The sequence below is a fragment of the Sander lucioperca genome, chromosome 23, assembly GCF_008315115.2.
Source record: "Sander lucioperca isolate FBNREF2018 chromosome 23, SLUC_FBN_1.2, whole genome shotgun sequence".
Classification (NCBI taxonomy): Eukaryota; Metazoa; Chordata; class Actinopteri; order Perciformes; family Percidae; genus Sander; species Sander lucioperca.
The window spans coordinates 20,683,356-20,701,714 of NC_050195.1; the positions used below are offsets into that span (position 1 = coordinate 20,683,356).

Sequence of the window (18,359 nt, forward strand, 5' to 3'; positions counted from 1 at the left end):
CTCTTGGCTGAAGGATTCCTTTACATGTATCACAGTAACCCTGCTCTCTGAGCCTGGCCAAAGGTGACTGCTACCTGGATCATACTGACCCTGTGTTCTGGGAAAGCTAGCACTGAGCCATGGCGTAAAACCCTTCCCGGGGTTTTATGATGTGGTGGGGGTAGTGGGTGTCCAGTCACAGGTTAAACTCTAAACTGCTGCGCCGGGCTGATCTTAGGTCTACTGGGCCGTAGCACGCCTGCCGCTGCCCCGGCGTCAGTCTGTCTGCCTCAATATCAAAATGCAGCTGACCACTGAACTGAATGAGCTCGCTGTCACCGAACTGAACGTGATCCGCACAACAATGGCCTCTCTACTCTCCACAGTTAATTACGGTGCTTGTTCTTGCAGTTCATACTGCACCGTACCTTTCCATATGTCTTGAAAGAGCACAAGCGGCAAAGACAGTAAAAAAAAGAGCAATTATAAAGTGTGTGTTTTTGTAGTTGGAAAAAAAAAGTTACAACAGAGCACTCTACTGAAATTACACTCAAAGAACAAACTTTCTGGCCTGTTGTTGGTTCAAACATGACATGTTTGGGCTGGGATACAGGTTCAAACATCCTTCCCCCAAAAGAACTGGGGAGTACAGAGGGGAGCCTGGGGTTAGAAGACACGTGCCTGTTTCAAGGGTAAGTGTTTGTCTTTGTGATTGTTTCAATATTGGCTTTTTGAGCGTGGTGGCACGATGTAGTCCCCCAGCGGAGTGCCGGCACAGAGAAGCCTGGGGCACACTGCAGGCAATGGAGAGGGATCCCTTCCACCCACCTCCTTTCATCAAGAAAGAACAACATGGGCCTGCGCTCTGCTGTGGCCCCTTGGTCCAGCGCACCAGGGATAATCAGATGATCCCCTTTTATACAGCTTATTAGAGGCATCTCATGCTGTAAGATAGGCCATATTCTCACATGCATGTGCCCCTTTGTAGCACATGATGATTTAAGGGGGTTAAGCAGAGTTTGAAGTACTGCGAGAATGCACTTTCATACCATCTTAAGGTCATGTGGTACTCTTACCACAAAGCTGATGTGTGTGAACGAAATATCTCTCAATAATGGCAGCTCTTATTAACAATGACAAGATTAAATGTGAAGGGGCTCAGAAGAATTAAAAAGAATTTCCAGAGAACTTAAGATGTTCAAAGAAGAACACTCAGCATTTCTTGGTATCATCGTCACAACATCTGTCAGTGTGTTTTACTTCCTTTCAAATGAGATTGGTTAATCAGTCAAGTCACAGAGGCAAGCAGGGACAATAGCATTTTGCTGATGTTGTGAAGGCTTAAAATGAAGATTTGCTGCATCTTGTCCATCCAAAAGGAGAATCAACTGCAGAAAACACCACTGACAACAATGACATTAAGCACTATACTATAAAAACAACAAGACTAAATGCTCATGGGGGCTTCTCTTCAGCTTGTAGCTTGAGCTTTTTCTCTCCTCCTTAAGTTACCCTGTAGACTCCAGAAGGATAATCACCTCTGTGTGCTACGGGAGAATCTGAGTTATTTCATGCCTTTCTTCATGTTTGCTGCCCGTGTATCCAAATCTCATCGCTCCTTTTTGTATTTGCATTCCTCTCACATAGTGGCAAAGATAAGCGCCCTTATCCCTTCAGCCAACAACCCGTATCTTGCTCTCGTCTCTGGAGGGTCGCAAGTATATATTGTTCTACACGGAGAGGAGGCTGATGAACACAGTGTAATTAAAATGTTTCTAGCAGCCTGGTGAAATGTAAGATATCACTGGAGAAAAGAGAGTGCGAGAAGAAGGGAGTCAGGGCTGAGTCTGAGGGTATAAGTAAGACAGAGGGGTAAGAAAAAGAGAGAAGAGCCAGAGAGAGTGGAGAAAAAAGAGGAGGGGGTGTAACAAAGCAGAAAATGAAGAGAGACATAAAAGAATGGGAGCTCAAGGAGGTCAGGCCCATCACAGGCTTTAGTGTTGCCTTTAAAGATGCCTGGGACAGGTGGCAGCTCCAGACAATCTCGCACCACAGAGCAGCATCCTCTCAGGAGGAGATAAGGGATTCCTCCATCCAGGCACCCTCATCTGCCTCCTCCTCCCACCTCTCCTTCACTCACTCTCTCCACCTCCCTCATGCCCACCCGCCTCCCCTTCCTCCCGTCTCGGGGTTCTCCCAGACAGGCTGCTTTGATGTGGCCCAGTGTGAGCGGGCAGCTGTAGGCCACGGGGCTGCAGCAGCGCTGCTGGGCCATTGGGCCGGCGGACCGTTGGGAGCCGACTCGAGCGCGGCTCAATCAGTGGGGCTCTCTGGTGCCCGGCACTTTCAGGTCTCATTAAAGCACTCCGGCAGGGTTAATCCTCTTTAAGGTTTACATGGGCCCCAGTTTGTCTCTCTGCCCAGGCTGAGGGAACCCCTGGGCGCCACCTGCGTGACAAAGACTCAAATCACTGTGACACAAGTTCCCTCCGTCTGTTGCCTCACTCCTCCACTTCCCCTCTATTTTCTCCTCTCTCTTCCCTCTTTCTCCATGGCGCTCACTTGCCTTCCCCTGTGCATTCTGCCTCTTCTTTACTCTCCGTCCTCCCTTGATAGTACCTAGGCCTGGTTGTAAGTCTTTTAGGATTATTTGGGTGGAATCTGTTGACAGGGGTGCAGTAAATGGATTACAACTTTGTCCTTGTTTTGGGATGCTGTGAGGAGGGAAAGGGGAGAGATCAGGAGGATGCGCTTTGAATAATGAGAGAGGCAAATAATAAGAGATAGACAGAGAGCAGGATTAACTGAAAGAATTAGGAAGACGATGCAAGCGTGAGAGAAAGGGTGAAAGAGAGAGTGGAAAAGGGAGAGAATCAGTGAGTTCCAGCTGTTGTTGCACTCATAAGACCTAATTGGTCCAAAAGTGTCGACCCCTGTCTGGCCCTGCAGAGCCCAGCAGCCATTTGTCTGATTGCTGTGACACTGGGCTTTGTCTTTGCTCTGTGACACACAGTTTCCTCCATTAGCCCAAATAATGACCACGTACCTCTAGAGGCCTGCACAGACTTTGTCTAATGTCTGTATGGGTTCGGTGGAAAATAGAAGAATAGACTTACAGTACAGGGGGAAATGCCATTTGAATGTAAAACATATTAAAGGTCTGCACTGTTGGTTTTGAATGTTAAGCTTGTAAAATCACCTATGCATGATTTTCCAAATGATATTCTGAAAGTGATTTCCAACCTTCCAGGCAGCCACTGGTTTCCACTAATTTGAACACATATGAAAATCAGCTTGCAGAGACTTACTGTACAACCTGCTTCAAATGAGATTTCGTGAACTCAAAGATTTTCCAAGATTGAGATTCTCAAACTGCAACTGATGTAATGCAAGAGACAACATGTTACAGTGTTTGCCAGATCACTCATTAAATTCAAAGTTTTGCTGCAACATATTGTAGTGTATTAATGTGTTGCTTCTTGGCAGTTCACTCTGAAATCTCAGATGCCCTTTAATGCACCGTCTATTTAATCTGGCCCCTTATTTTAACCACATTACCATGCGATAATAAACAATTTTGACATGCAAATAAAGGTGACAAAACGCTTACTGTGATGGATTACCACTCTTAACCAAGATTAAAGTCTCTGCAAGTTGCCATTCATGGCACACAATATGAATTGAGAACAATAACTACATTTGTAAACATTAGAATGACCGTCTTCGTCAGTGACCTCTCAGCATGATTAAAAATTGAGATGTCCAGTTTCCCCAAGCCGTGTCCAGCCCAGTGTGTTATTATAATGCAGGTGTATTAGCCTCACAGTCACTATCGCACAGCCACATGCAGTTTTAGTATCACCTGCATAGGGGCCCAGGGAGGAGCTGTGACACAGGGCTATAGAGGGTCAGTCCGTCACAGGGTAGCCTGATACGGCTTTGGCAATCATGAACACTGTCACTGATAGGACCTTGGCACGTACTGTATATAGATGTCGCAGTAAATCCCATACATTTATGATACAGGCATTTAAAGGAGTATTTAAAGAAACAGATTGTGGACAAAATACATCTTTTCATTTCTTCGGTGACCCCAATTCCTAAATAAAGATCTCAAAAAAGATCAAACCCTAAAGCAGCCTTGTATTTGAGTAGAATAAATCACACGGAGTGGGGGGGGGGTTGAAGCGAAATAAATGTAAAGTAAAGCAAAGTCCTGGTGCGTTAACCTGAGGTTTAAATCAACACCTTTCTCTCTGAGAGGTATCATTGTTTGGAGAGGAGGAGATAGACAGACAAAAGATGAAGAGAGAGAAGGGAAAAGAGGTGTAGCGCAGTGTTTCAGCTACTAAACTGCTGTGTAAATCTCTCCCCGGCTGGGTGGGGGAGGGGAGGCTGGAGGGTGAGGGCAACGCAAAGCGCTTTGTTCTGCTCCCCAGCTTATCCCAATCTGGAAAAATTCACCAAATGCAGGAGATAGATTGGTGCTCCACAGAGGCCTCGTTGAAATAACCTTCACTCCATGATCCACACTGGGATACAGGGAGGAAGGGAGGCAGGGAAGAAAAAAGGAGCATAGCTGGGGTTGGATGGTGCTGGGGGCCCATGGAAGAGCAGTGTGCGTGCTTAAATCCACTCTGTAGCAAGGCAAGGGTCCTCGTGCTGGCGTGCAATTTGTTAAGATTGACTCGGTCTTGGTAAATGTCTTGCAGATGCTGGAGTTCCATTAAGATATTTGTGTGATTTATGGAGAAAGGACCGGGTAGAAGAGGGAGCAACTTGGAGCACAGCCTACATCTCATGCTGGTGGCTGAAATCAGGGTTTCTTACTGTATATTATTTCAGATAAATGTCCTGATAAAAATGAATACATATTACACATACAAGGAATACTCATCTGTACAGACTATTCAACTTTTAGATAAAGTTTGGCAGTAAAATGTTGCATATCAAGTGGATGCTGATCTGTATGAGCATAGTGGTTGAAAAATGATCCTGAACTTAACTGTGTAAATATTGGCACAAAGAGAAAACATGCACCAACATTAAGTCCCAGTGCAAATATGCATAGACTTGTAGAACCAAGTAGAGAAAGGATGGGCATTGACCGACTTGTTCAGTCTAGACAAACAAATTACTTCTGACAGCGAGTAGCGATGGAATGTATACGTGAACAGAGCACCTGTTTATCGCACATAGCTGACGTTTTCTTTTACCACTTGTCTTCCGTTCTTTTTCTTTTCCACCACATTAATTACGTTTACCCACAGAAAGAATTTGTGTTCAAGGGTGTAAGAGCATTTGAGCAAGAGAGACAGAGAAAGCGAAAACAGAGGAGAACACAGCAGAAGAGAAAAAAAAATCTATTGATTTACAGAGGAAGGCCAGCCTCGCGTATATGATGAATGGCAGAGAGATTGGCAAGGCAACTCTTAGCATTTTTCTGTTATTTAACCTCTCTGCTTGCTTACTTCTCCCTCCTTCTTACTATTGCTCTTAGCTGAATAAAAGCTCTCTCAGTTCTAGCGCCCAGGCATCGCATACAGTAGAGAAAGCTCTGCACAGCAAGAACATTAGGCTAATTTATACAGCGGTAATTAGGCCATTAGACCTGAAACAATCTGGGACCCGTAATTAAAGCAAAGCGCTCCAAAAGTCAACAGCAACTCCCATTGAGCTTAGCTAAACAGTCTCCGAAAGTGTTATTTACATGTCCAAACAGCTTGAGGTCTCAGTGTAAGCAAACATGATGAGAGACGGGGTGTGAAGGGATTGATCAGAGGGAGAATTCGGCTCCACAAGAGAGCAAGCTTTCAAACTTCTTCTGATAGTCTGCATGATCTCCCTCTCCTGCCAGCCAGATAGTTGTAGCAAAGTACAAGCACATGCTAAATACTCATAGTCAAGCCTGTTAGCTGATATGTCCCATTTGTGTTTACTAAAAGAAACAAAATCCCTCAGATGCCCTCAAGCTGACGTGTTGCACATTACAAGAGTTCTTTCTAATAACGTGTAATTGATTTTATTTTATGTTGATGAATTGATTGATTTCTTTTTCTATGATTGTTCAATTTGGTACAAAATCCTGCTTCCGGTAGCTCTAACTCTTGTGCATTGATTCTCCACGACTTATATCAAAACCTAAACAGTTAATGTTGTAGGAAAAAAAAAAGCTATGCTAAATGATAAACTTAACTGTAGCTATGCTGTAGTTGAGCGATTCTCAGCATGGGGTTGTTAGCGACGGGATAAATGTGAGTATTTGCTTTTTTTGTCAAATATTAAATAGTTTTCATGAACGTCTAATGGACATACGCAAGGTGTGGTGATGTAAATTGTAAGGGCTCATTAGGTAAAATAGTTGGAGACCACTATTGCAAGTATCTCAAGGTGACATCTTTAGGAATAGGTACATTAAACAACATTAACCAAACAAGCCCAGAACTGCATTGTTCTGCACATGAAAGTCATGTACATGTCTTTGTACTCACTCCTAGAAAGGAGCGACACAAGTTGCATGCGCTCGCAAACAAACCAAGTCTGGAGCATCTTTCGCACGCTCTGCGAAGTGTTGCAGAGTTGTGGTGTAACTGCGGGCCTCGCTGCAGACGAGCGTGCCTGAGCAGTGAGATCATGAGCGGGGAGAGAGGTGGCATAATGAAATCTGGCAGTCACAGCCCCGGCACAGGCTTCATATGTTCCACATTAGCAATTCACAAACCTCTAGAGCAGGCCCCAGCAGCCCTTTCCTCACTCCGCCTTAGTCGCTTATGACAATCTGTCAGTGGCTCTTTGTGCTCTCGCAGCAGAGCGTCGATGAGAAGTGCAGTGTTTATGGAAGAGCGTTTCGTCCTCGGCTGCGGGTGACAGTCTGTTAGAGCAGAGTCAGTGAACCCTCGCCAGAGGAGAGGAGGAGCCCAGGTTTAGCAGTCAAGACAATAAACTCACAATGCTGAGTTGACAACAAAAGAGGAAGATGAGAAATTGTTTGTGTATTATCAAAACCCAAATCAGAATTGTGAGTGACAGCTCAAATTCTCCCAAAGTATCACATCACATGCGTTCCAAAGCTCAGTGAAGATCCTTTGTGGTAAAACTGCCATTATGAAAGGAGATTAACCAATAAGGATATTGCAAATGATGTGCTTTAGGCTTTATCCTCCCATTGTCCTCCCCCTTCTTTTGAAATTATTCAAGTGTCCAATAAAGGACAAGGCAATTACTATCCTCTCTTTAATGAAGGGGAAGCTGGCTTTTGGTCCTGAGTACGGTGTATTTGTGTTGAATTAGAATTAATGAGCCTGGTCAAAGTTTGCCTCTAATTGGCCTTTCATTAAGACCCATTTGTAATCATGTCTTAATGACTTCCATCCCTGTTCCTAAAAGAATAAGAAGAAAAGGAAAATTTTGAACCAAAAATGAATACTGCTGCTTTGGAGTCATTATAATGTTTGAGTTGTTAAGAGCTGATTAATTGGTAGAGAGCTATACAAAATGTTCTATATTCAAAAGATGCATCTCAAAAAAGTTTGCAAACTATGATATGCAGTGTTCCTGAGTTTCAGCGTTTGAGTGGCTGAGATGACTTCTTTAATCCCTCTCACTTTGCCAGTGGTGGTTTACCAAATGCAACCGGGACAAAACCGTCGTGATTACATTTTCCTTAGGAATGCTGGAGCTGCTGTGGTGTGTGGCCGCAGTGGGAAGGTAAAAATTGTGACTCGTGTGCCGGCTTTCAATGTGCCTTCCAGCTGTATTTTGTATTAGAGAGACAACGAGAATAACCCTGAATATCCAGAAGGGCAGGGGCAATTTAGTCCCGGAGTAAACAGTAAGGAGTCCCTACAGGAAACACTGGAGATGGATTGCAGGATGAATTCTCTCCCCCTCTCTGCTTCGCCCTGTGTTCTTTGCGACTGTATACATTCCCTCCAATGACACAGGGCTGTTTGCCGTGCTAATGGAGAGTTGCGCTGGCGTAAAAGAGGTGGCAGGCTCTATTTAGATAGGGCCATGGTAAAGTAAACTTCAGAGTTGGATTTAAATAAACCTCGGCGGAATGGTTTGCCATGCGACCACAGCGAGAGGAGGGAGGGAGGGAAGGAAAGGAAAGAGTGATGAAGTAGAAAGAAAAAAAAGGGTCCAGTCTAGGCACAGGGCTGTACTGAGTGAGGAGCTCCAGAGACATAAACATAGGGGGGATCTGGGTAATTCAATGAGGAGTGGCGGATGTGTGAATGTAGGTGTGTGTTGTGGTGGTGAAGGGACGGGGTCTGTAAAATGATTTCACAGTTTGTAATTTCGACAGTCATCCCTCATTACCCAACAGGACAGAGGTTAGTGTAAAGTTCGAGCAATGTGGGCAGGGATCAGTAAGATTAGAGAACACGAGGCTTTTACTCCCATTGAGCCAGATCACAGTACCAAGACCCCGGTAAACCTGAAGGTTCATTACCGAGTCTGACAGCCGAGAGCCAACAGCCCAGAGTAAACAAAGCAGATTCTGCCCTTGTCTACCACCAGCCCATCCCAGAAGCCCCTCATCCCTCCCTCCCTCAGCAGCTTTGGAATCGGCCGAGGTGAGCCAAGCCAAAACTGAGTCATCAGGAGGAAACTATCAAACAGACAGAGACTGAGTGCTCAGATACTTGCCAGAGCTGCATGGAGGAGGCTTTTACCACTTATCTTTGCTATTGTGAAAACAAGATTAAAACACCCGAATGGTTTCTAAAAGTTTTCTCATTGAACACATTAAGCAAACCCTAAAGCTTTAATATTGAGTGATACTGCGTGAAAAATGTAAAACACGGTCAACAGGACCATGCAGTAATATAGTATATGGATGAAGTGAATTTGAGGTACTTTAAACCTGGATTTAAGAGTTGTTTGTGCATTATTTCACTTGATTCCTCGCCTTACGAGCCAATCAATCCCCTCTAGACAAGTTTCTCGTTATGTCAAGATCTCAAAAGATGTCCACATTCTGTAGATTGTGCCAAGCAAGGGATGGAATCTGGAAAAGAAAATGCTGCTTTCCTGCGAATCAACACTGGAAAATAGGCTTCAACTGTTGCAGGGATGTCGGCCTCTTTGCTACAGGTGTTTGGGGGTTGCTGTCTTTACAAACGTTGTAGGGTGCCAGTGTTTTAGACTTGGGGCACTCCACCAGCATGTCAAAGTCAATATTCTTGTCACAGGGAGTATTACATAGCCTGTGAAAACAGCTATAATGTTGTCTTTGGTTATGAAGAGAGCTTTCCCAAAGTCAAAGACTATTACTCAAGTTACATCACCCGGGTATCTTGGTTTGAACTGGGAGACCCACTTTAGGGACTTAAAGTCAGGATATTTTGGCCTCTGCTGCTTCAATTCTAACAATTCTGTTTTTAATGTATCTTGCAAGTCTCTATGCATTATGGAAGAGACTCCAATGCTGTAGGATTACAAAAAACACCAACTTGTTTAATAGTTGCTGCGTTGGCCCAGGCTAGCAGTGATCACCCCCAATGAATGAGTGAGTGATGAGGTAAGCAGACCTGAGACGTGCTGGAGGATCAACACCTGCGGCGTTGCCCAGCGATGCAGCTGCGTTTGGCATGGAGCAACACTCATAGAGCTGTCGGGCACCCCACTGTTTGGCCATCTGCCCTCTTGGCACACACCTCCAAATGTTTACAAGCAAAAAAACACATAGCTAGCACCCTCAGAGACTTGCTGTGTGAAGGTATGCAGATGTTGACACATGCTTTGCCTCAGGGTAGTGATACGCAACTTGGCAATGGTCTCAGTAACAGGCAATAAAGTGACATGTGTTCTGGCACTGAGATGTGTTCGTATAGTGTATGAATAAAGAAGTGATTTGTTACTTTGTGGACTCTTGTGTGCATGTTAGTCATTTGCTGTTTCTGTCTTTCTGTACAAGTTTTAACCCATTTTAGTTTTTCAGCAAAATTCCCACTCTTGGTTTGCTCGTTGCAACTTGTCCAACAATGGATGTACAGTTGCAAAACAAAATTCCAGCTTTAGTTTTTAAGATTATGGTGTGGAGTGCAGTTAAGGTTAGAAGATGAGTGCATACATATGTGAATTCAGTCTGGTGGCAGCACAACAGTTTCAATTTCGGGGGTAAAAATAGAGAAAGGCTTGGAAGCATATTATGCAAATGTTTTAATGTTTTATCTGGAGGGAGACAAAAAAAAGCCTCTCGATTTTCTCTGGCAGTTGTGACAAAACACTGATACAGAAACGGGTGTTTTTGTTCTCGTTTTGTGCATTTCTTTGGTTGTACTTAAACGTTATCCTTTGTACAAAACCATATTATGCTCGGTATGATGAGAACCATGCCATATGGCTGCTTTTCTTACGGTTATGTATCGCAGTTTATTTTGAGTTCTATCAGCCTTGAGACATTTACAAAGACTTCCTCAGCGATCATTTTGGATCAGCAAAGTTTTTAGATGAGTGCGTTTAATGAGGTCTCATTTGGGTGGGTCTGCTGAAAGATAGCCATCAACCGCTGCCTTTCATTATAGCTGCTATTTAGATTAGCTGAGGAGGGAATAAATTCACATGACGATATGTTTTAGAGGAACCAGAATATTGCAAGGTGTAAAGAAAATATCTTATACTTATGTTCCCTTTCTCTTCCTGTTATTCTATACAGCTGCACCGCAGTTCTTCCCTGCCTTCCATCCTCCTGTGCCAATCGACGACAGACATACCCAGGGACGTTACATCTACGAGCCTTCCCCTGTGCCCCCTCTTCATGTGTAAGTCTTTCAAAGTGGTCACACACTTGCACACACAAACAGAAAATCCGCCGATCAAACACATCATAGAACACATTTGATTGAGCTGCATCACGCGCATCATTGACGAGCTCTCCTAATGGCGATACAAATCAAGCTCCTAAACTTCCTTCCGCCCATGGGTGAGGAGCATGCGCCTCATGGGTGCTGCACGCCTCTCTTTGCCTTTCAGGATCAAAGGCCACGGCCCTGTACGTGCGCAACATGATCCGCATGTCAGAGACACGCAAATGAACATGTGTCAGAGACGCGGAAATGAGAGCAGGGCGAGGGGAGCCTGGGAGCGTGCGATTCTCATAAGAGCAGTGATCAAGCCTTGTCAAGAGAGGAAAGCAATGCCTCTGCTGACATCTACCCGTCTCTGACAGACACAGATGGGCCCCCTGACACACAAACTGTATACTACTAACCACCGCGCCCCATCCAATCACATGCACATACAGGCTATCTAATATGAAGTAAAGTAAAACAAGGTGTCATGCCTCATAAGAGAGAGTGGTAAGTATTTAATGCAGGGGAAGTCTTATTACAGTATGGTCTCGTATTTCCCTGGAGTGCTTCTGCTGGTGCTGGCCAGGTCAGCAGAGAACTTCAAAGCATTCCTTCAGCTCACTCACTTACATACACTCATGCACAAATTACTCTTTTTTTCTCCTCACTTTTAGTCACCCTCTTTCTGTCTCTTTTACTTTCTCTATCATTTGTATTCTTCGCGTCCGAATAGTGAGCACCATAAGCAGATGCTTCATTGTCCTTGCGGTGCTTGTTTCCTTCCCGCAGACACGAAGGAAGCGATCACGGCGTGACGAGGACAAATTGGATGGGGCAGCTACTTGGGCCGCATTATGTTTGATATTCTTCATCATTATCAACTCCCCCCTTCTCCTCCTCAGGAGTCATATCTCTCCCTTGCTGATGTGCCACTAAGCGTAATGAATTTTTTTTGCCCCCCCCCCCCCCCACCCTTTCCTCTGCCTCCCCACCTCCGGCCCACCGTACCTCTCAACCCCTCATCTCCTGCTCAGGGGGCTGGAGCAGAGGAAAAAAAAGAGTGGGGGAGAGAGGCGAGGAAATAAAGTAGGGAGGTGATTGATGCCCCGTGTCACTGCAAACAAAATGGCAAATATAATTTAGCATTTAGCTTATGCAGAGATAATGGGGAGAACACGCGCCGGCAACATAGGCTCGAACAAACAGCCCGGCTTGTTATCCGTCAGGAGTGCTTTGGTACGATCTGGAGCACAGGTAGGGGAGGGGGAGGAAAGAAATGAGGAAGGGGTGGAGGGACAACACAGAGCCAGGGAATTGAATTAAGGGGGAGAAGTTACGCAGCGCCGGTGTCTTCAGTCACTCTGTCCGGACAGGCGTTATCTGTGCGCTTGGTTTGCTGTCAGTAGAAACACGGGCGTGCTCTGCCATGCTACTTATGGCCTATTTATCCAAGCCATTAAGCATAGAGCTGTTTAATATGACATGATATGCTAAGGGAAACTATTTGTCATTGTTATAAGATGGCTGTTTAGTGGCCAGCCTTATTTAAATATGTGAACTCACTGTCACACACACACACACACACACACACACACACACACACACACACGTTATCTATGAACTTATGTGGGTTCCATGCAGAAAGGATCTCAACTACTTTTAAATCTTTGCACAGGGAAGCAACAATATTGCCTGCTTGATTAAAAAAGCAGCACTGAATTCCTCAGTGAGAAGAAGCACTCATCAGTCGCGGTATTACAGCTGGGTCCAACCACCTGATGGCAAATTGGAGTTAATTACACTTCCAGGTTCGGCTTTGTGCAAGTTTTAGCCAAACTTTACGAGCGTAGAAGCAGTAAACCTCTCCGAGGATTTAAAAGTGACGCATTCGGCTCAGCAATGTTGCTTGTAGCCAGCTCGAGCAAATAGAGGCAGTCAGCGTATAGCTGTCGCTTCAGGGAAATGGAGGACAGGAGGCGGCTTATGGAAAAATATTGAATTGTTTTAAGACAAGTTCTCCTCGGTGAGCAGAATTAATCGTTATTAGCCCTCTCAAAGATATGCCTAAGTACACAGGGACTATTATTGCAGTACTTCCCCATGCAGCCTCTCATTACGGCCTGTAATTACAGTTGGGTTGGCCCCGCGGCAGTTCCATCAATCCAGCCAGCTTCCCCCGCCACGCACACAAGCCAGTCACCACTGGGAGTCCATGGCCAGAGTAAAAACACCGCAAACGCCCAGCAGCTTGTTTCCTCTCCGCCACAATGACACATCCACCATCCATATGTGGCAAATGAACAGAATCATATCCTATTACTGTGAAGGGCCTAATTGAAACATGTTTATTTATGGCCCCCGTTTTCAGGCGAGGAGCGGGTGTTAGCAGCGCAGCTAACGGGCTCCAGTGATATGAGGCGGTAGAATTAAATTAAAAGCTCATAAAATGAAATATGCTCCATATTAGCTGTTTGACACTTAATTTGCCTTCAAATGAGCAGAGGAAATCACAAATTAACTGTCCTTTGTTTTTTCCCTCTTTACCTCACCTCCCTTATTAGGCAAGGGAGAGCGCAATTACAGACAGAGGCTAATCGTTTAGTTTATGAATTCTTGTGGGGAAGGTACCAATGTGCCATTCAATATTAAAGCCTCAGGGTCGGGGGGTGCTCCCTTCTTGTGGGTGCTTGCTTTACTGAGGAACTCGTACATTCACATGGAAGAGAGCTTTAACAAACCCGGTTTAAAATGAAGCCAATGCCAAATAACACCATGCTTCTTCTGAGTTTCCATAAACTCCCGACTTAAGCAAAGCCTTAAGATCCTTTACCGATCCAGAACCAGCAAAAGTCTTTCCTCTCCTGAAGCTAGTGCTTTTTCCTCTGCGTGTCTCTGGTCTGGAAACAGCTGACCTCCAGCCTTAACCAAAAAGAGAAAGAGCCCTTTCGTGTTTCACAGAAGATGCTTCCTGCTTAAATAAACACATTGATCGGTGAAGAGCAGCCTCTCCATGGGAGCTCTGGTCCCCTCTGCCACCACCATTGTGCGGGACTGGCTTAATGGGAGTTTGGGGGGAGGTCGGGGCCAAGAGAAGAGACCGCTCCTTTCATTGCAGCTTTATTGCCTGACCACGGTACATAGCAAAACAAAACAGCCCTCTCATGCGGCTCAGCGCCGGTTCTCGGTCACCCGGAGACCGCTCAGAACAATCAGAGGTATTCGTCACAAGTCAATTATCAGCATCGGAGTTTACTCTGGAGTCCCGGGCCCTCGTGCTGTGAATGGGGCCACTAAAACAACAAAACATTCTTTTGGGATAAGTAATTGACTCACAACCTTTTTGCGCAGTTACCGTATTTAGGAAAGAATTGGTCAGAATGACAGAGTCCATTTAGGAGTTTATAAAGTTGTAAAGCAAATAGAATTGACTTGAGTTTGTGGTATTTTTTTTTTCAATTGTGGAATTTGTGATGAAATATTTGTACTATACATACAATATCAAAATGTTCTAAGATAGATTATTTGTTGAAGCATTGGAATTTGTGAGCAAATGTTTGAAATGACTTAGAACCACAAAATCAACATTTAAATCATCTAGAGAAGTAAAGTTAAACATAAATGTATAATCCAGTCTACAGTTTCTATATACCAAAACACAAATTAGTTAATATACTGTATTTTCTTTTCTGTTCTGAAATGATATACTGCATAATGGATTTAATGCATTTTGAAAGATGCAACAATCTGAAACCAAAACAAAGTTTATATTTTAAAGAAAAGGAAACTCATTGTGACTCGTGAATAAAGTCATTGACTGTATTTTCTGTCAGTGTGGAGGTGGCGTGCAGAGGGCTGGGAGGGTGTGTTTCCCAGCCTGTGTGGTTATTTGATTCAGGAGTGTGTTTGTTCAGCTGCGGGCCCCGGCCTGACTGCGAGGTATTCTGGAGGTACCAGGGGAGAGAGCTGCTGCACGCCTCTGTCATCGCAGCACGACCTCAGCTATGAAACGATGAACCAGGAAGGAGTTAATTGACTCAAAGGCTCAGTGAGCTGTTGCTTCAGAAGCATCATTTTACAGTATGTAAAGATTTCAGCATGGCACCAAAAAGCGAGCGAATCACCTTGTTAACTTATTTTCTGTATAGGCACCCGAGATTCTCACCAATTTCACACTGTTTCCGTACAACAACTCTTCCCCCTCGCTGTCCTCTGCCTGTGGCGGAGAGAGGGTTCTCCCCCCCCCTCTTTTTTTTTTTTAAAAGATGTGTGCCGTGTTGTTTTGTTATTTACATAAACTGTTGTCAGAGCGCCCAATCTGGGCATAGAGGAGCGGCGTGTTGCTTAGCATAAAGACCACGGTCTTATCTCAACACCTCCTTCCAGATGGGATGAGGCCGAGCATTGCAATACAAACACACACACACACACACACACACACACACACACACACACACACACACAATGCAAAACAATAGGAAGACAAAAGGGTAGCTGTTATAGAAGCTAGAGGAAACATGTTCTGTAAGTGTGCAGCTTCATGATTTAACTTTGCTGTGTCACTATCTCTTTTATTAGTTGATATTTCAGTTTGAGTCAATTTTTACCGATTTTATCTGCATTTTTAGTCCAACACATGACAGTAGTTGGAATTTGTAACTATACGTTTTCTTATATGGCTGTTATTTGCAAAAACATTTTCTTCAGATTCTCTGTTGTAAAAAAAAAAATAAAAATCATTGCATGCTTGACGATTGGCTATTACTGTAATATTCACATTTGAATATAGTCTAGACTAAAACAGGATGTGAAGCAGAGCCATAAATAACATAGAGAATTGATGATTATTTCATAATCGCATCTGATAATTTGTGTCCAGATATGGCTGCTGTCACCGAAAAGCCGGGAGAAAGACGAAGGCCACTTTTTCATCCTCCTCTCCAACTGTCCAAAACCCATTCTGTGTGACTTCATAGGTCACCCCTCCCTGGTGCAGTCACTGCTTTCTCTCCGTCCTCCCTCCCTCCCCTGTCTCTCACCCCCATATCCTCCCCTCTCTTTAATACTTTCTCTATGGAGTAAGTCGGGGGGACAGGCGGTCACGCAGTAGCTGGCTTCATGATTAATGGTGTTTATTCTTGACAGAAGGCTCCTTTATTTATCTGCATTGCAGTTTCACTGATACTATCAGTCACCTGAATGAAAAATATTCAGTCATACCAATTTTGCAGTATAATTGAGTAGAGTCACTTCCTTTCAGTTTTTTTCCCCCCCTCGCTCTCCTCTCCCACTCTATCTGGCAGCCTTATCATCGCCACAGTAATTTTCGCGCTGCGTTGTTTGATATGGAGAGGCTGGCTTTAGCCGTATTTGACACAAAGCCTCTTCAATTTTCAGAAAGTTGTGCACCACGCTGTGAAAATGTGCAAAGAGGGGGAAAGTATCTCTCCCCTTTTTTCTTCTGAGGCAATTTCAGGATTTAGAGAGAAAGGAGATAAATGCCTAAGCAGAAATGTGGGAAGATTGAAGTTACAGTATATCTATTTTTTTGTAATACACCAGTTTCAGAAGCCTAAATGGGCAGTGTAGTCTTTTTTCTATTCATCCTCTGCACAGGACCATGATATTCTGAAGGCACCTGTGTATTTTGAGAATGATGGATCCAGCAGGTTGAGTGGAAAAAAGAGTTTGGCACAGCATATATTTGACAAGGCCTGTAAAGGTTTTAGGGTTGAGTCATTACCCGTGGAGATCTGCTAAGACATGTTCCTAAACTCTAATTACCAGGTTAGGATTACCTACGCTGAGGCTGCTCCTGTCGCTGTGTGCATGTTTGTATTCCTTCCTAGTTATTAAATATCACATGCATTTTTAATGTTTTTTTTTTTTGTTACTTGCTAAATAGTTTATTACTGATTTAGTAATCTAACGGCAAATAGTAATCTCAACTGAAGAAACAAATCATAGTATTTCTAATCTACAAATGATTCCTTACATAACCCTTTCATTCATGCAAATCCTATCTGATTATTCGCTGAACAAATATTTCCTGTTCATTGTCGTTTCTTCAGTGTAAGTCCTTTGGTTGAATTTAATTTTAGGCTCCATTATAAATATCTTTGAGAAAAGGTACATTTAGATGAAAGAGGAACGCATTAATCTCTAATACGAAGCCTGTGAATTTGCACATGTAACACATTAGTGGATTTGATTTTCTATACTCAAGTCATTTGCCCCCTCTTCATGTTTGAGATCTCAATTTGTAGCTCTCCCATGGAGCACAATGGAAAACCAGGTCTGAGGGGAAGAGATAACAGGCAGGTGCCAACAGCTCTGCGCTAATGTGAGTGAGTGTGTGTGTGTGTGTGTGTGTGTGTGCGTGCGCATCCATGCTTACATACACATTCACGTTAGAAATATTTTCTTGTCAGTGTTTGAGCGTATTTATTTCACTGTCATTTTTTTTTTATTTTTTTGTTTGCAATTCTTAACCCTTTATTTCCCTCTTGAATATGAAACACATTTAAAAACATTAATTTCCCAGTTTTTTAAAAATAGTAACCCACTCACACTACATTTGTCATCTTAGACATTTAATCATGTAGCCTATAGTTTGCAAAATGATTGTTTAAATAATTACAATATGCATTATAAATAGGGCTGCAACTAATGATTATTTTTAATATCACTTAATCTGCCTATTTTCTTGATTAATCATTCTGTCCAGGTGTCAGTACTACATAGTAAAAAATGGCCATCACAATTTCCCGGAGCCCAAGGTGACGCATTCATAATGCTTTTTTTTTTTATCCATTAATAGTAAGTTTACAGAGATACAGTATAGGACAAAAAGAAAAGTAGTAAATCATCACATTGGAGAAGCTGGAACCAGACAATGTCCTGTACTTTAGCCTGAAAAATGTTCAAGAAAAATACTTGCCGATTCACTCTATATCAATCGACTAGTTAATGAATCGATTGATCTTTTCAGCTCTGATTCCAAATATTGTGATCAGCAACACTCGACAAACCTAAAGCAACATTTCATTTGTATGATGTACTTCAGTCTTTAGTGGTTTTGGTGCTAACTTACTTGATGGTTGTGGCAGGCTGTCACTTTTATGAGCCGTGCCGGTTCTTAATTGGCTTTGTAAAAAGACCCTCCTCTCATTGGCGAGGAGCTATTAGACAACAGCAGTGACTGTCAAGATATTACCCAGCGCTCGCAGCACGCCGCCTCACATCGTCTCCACAACCTCAGGCAGCTGCTGTCCTGACGTCTGCTTCTCTTCACAAATAGTAGTAGTAGTTTTAAAAACGAGCCTTGCTTAAATCACAAGACAAGCTGATTTTAGAAAGGAAATATTTTGATCCTTACCGAATGCACAATTATCAATTTTAGTTTTTTTTTGTTTTTTTTTAGTTTGCCCTACAGACGTCAGGCTGTAGCAGTGTAGAAATGTGGAGTTTCCATTACTCTGATTTCTGGGCTGTGGGCTCCAGACCCTGCGATCCCACTCTGGGGGCCAGTTACAGAAAGTAACGAGACCAGGGGAACAGGGTCATAAATCCTCTCCAGCTCTT

General features: G+C 43.7%; 1 protein-coding gene across 1 annotated transcript in view; it reads left to right on the forward strand.

The window, feature by feature from the left end:
* gli3 (GLI family zinc finger 3) overlaps positions 1-18,359 on the forward strand; it is a 93,938-nt gene that overhangs the window by 37,883 nt on the left and 37,696 nt on the right. The window contains exon 4 of the mRNA XM_031292935.2: positions 10,643-10,748. Within this exon, the coding sequence (XP_031148795.1) occupies positions 10,643-10,748 (106 nt within the window). The remainder of the gene's footprint in view (positions 1-10,642; positions 10,749-18,359) is intronic.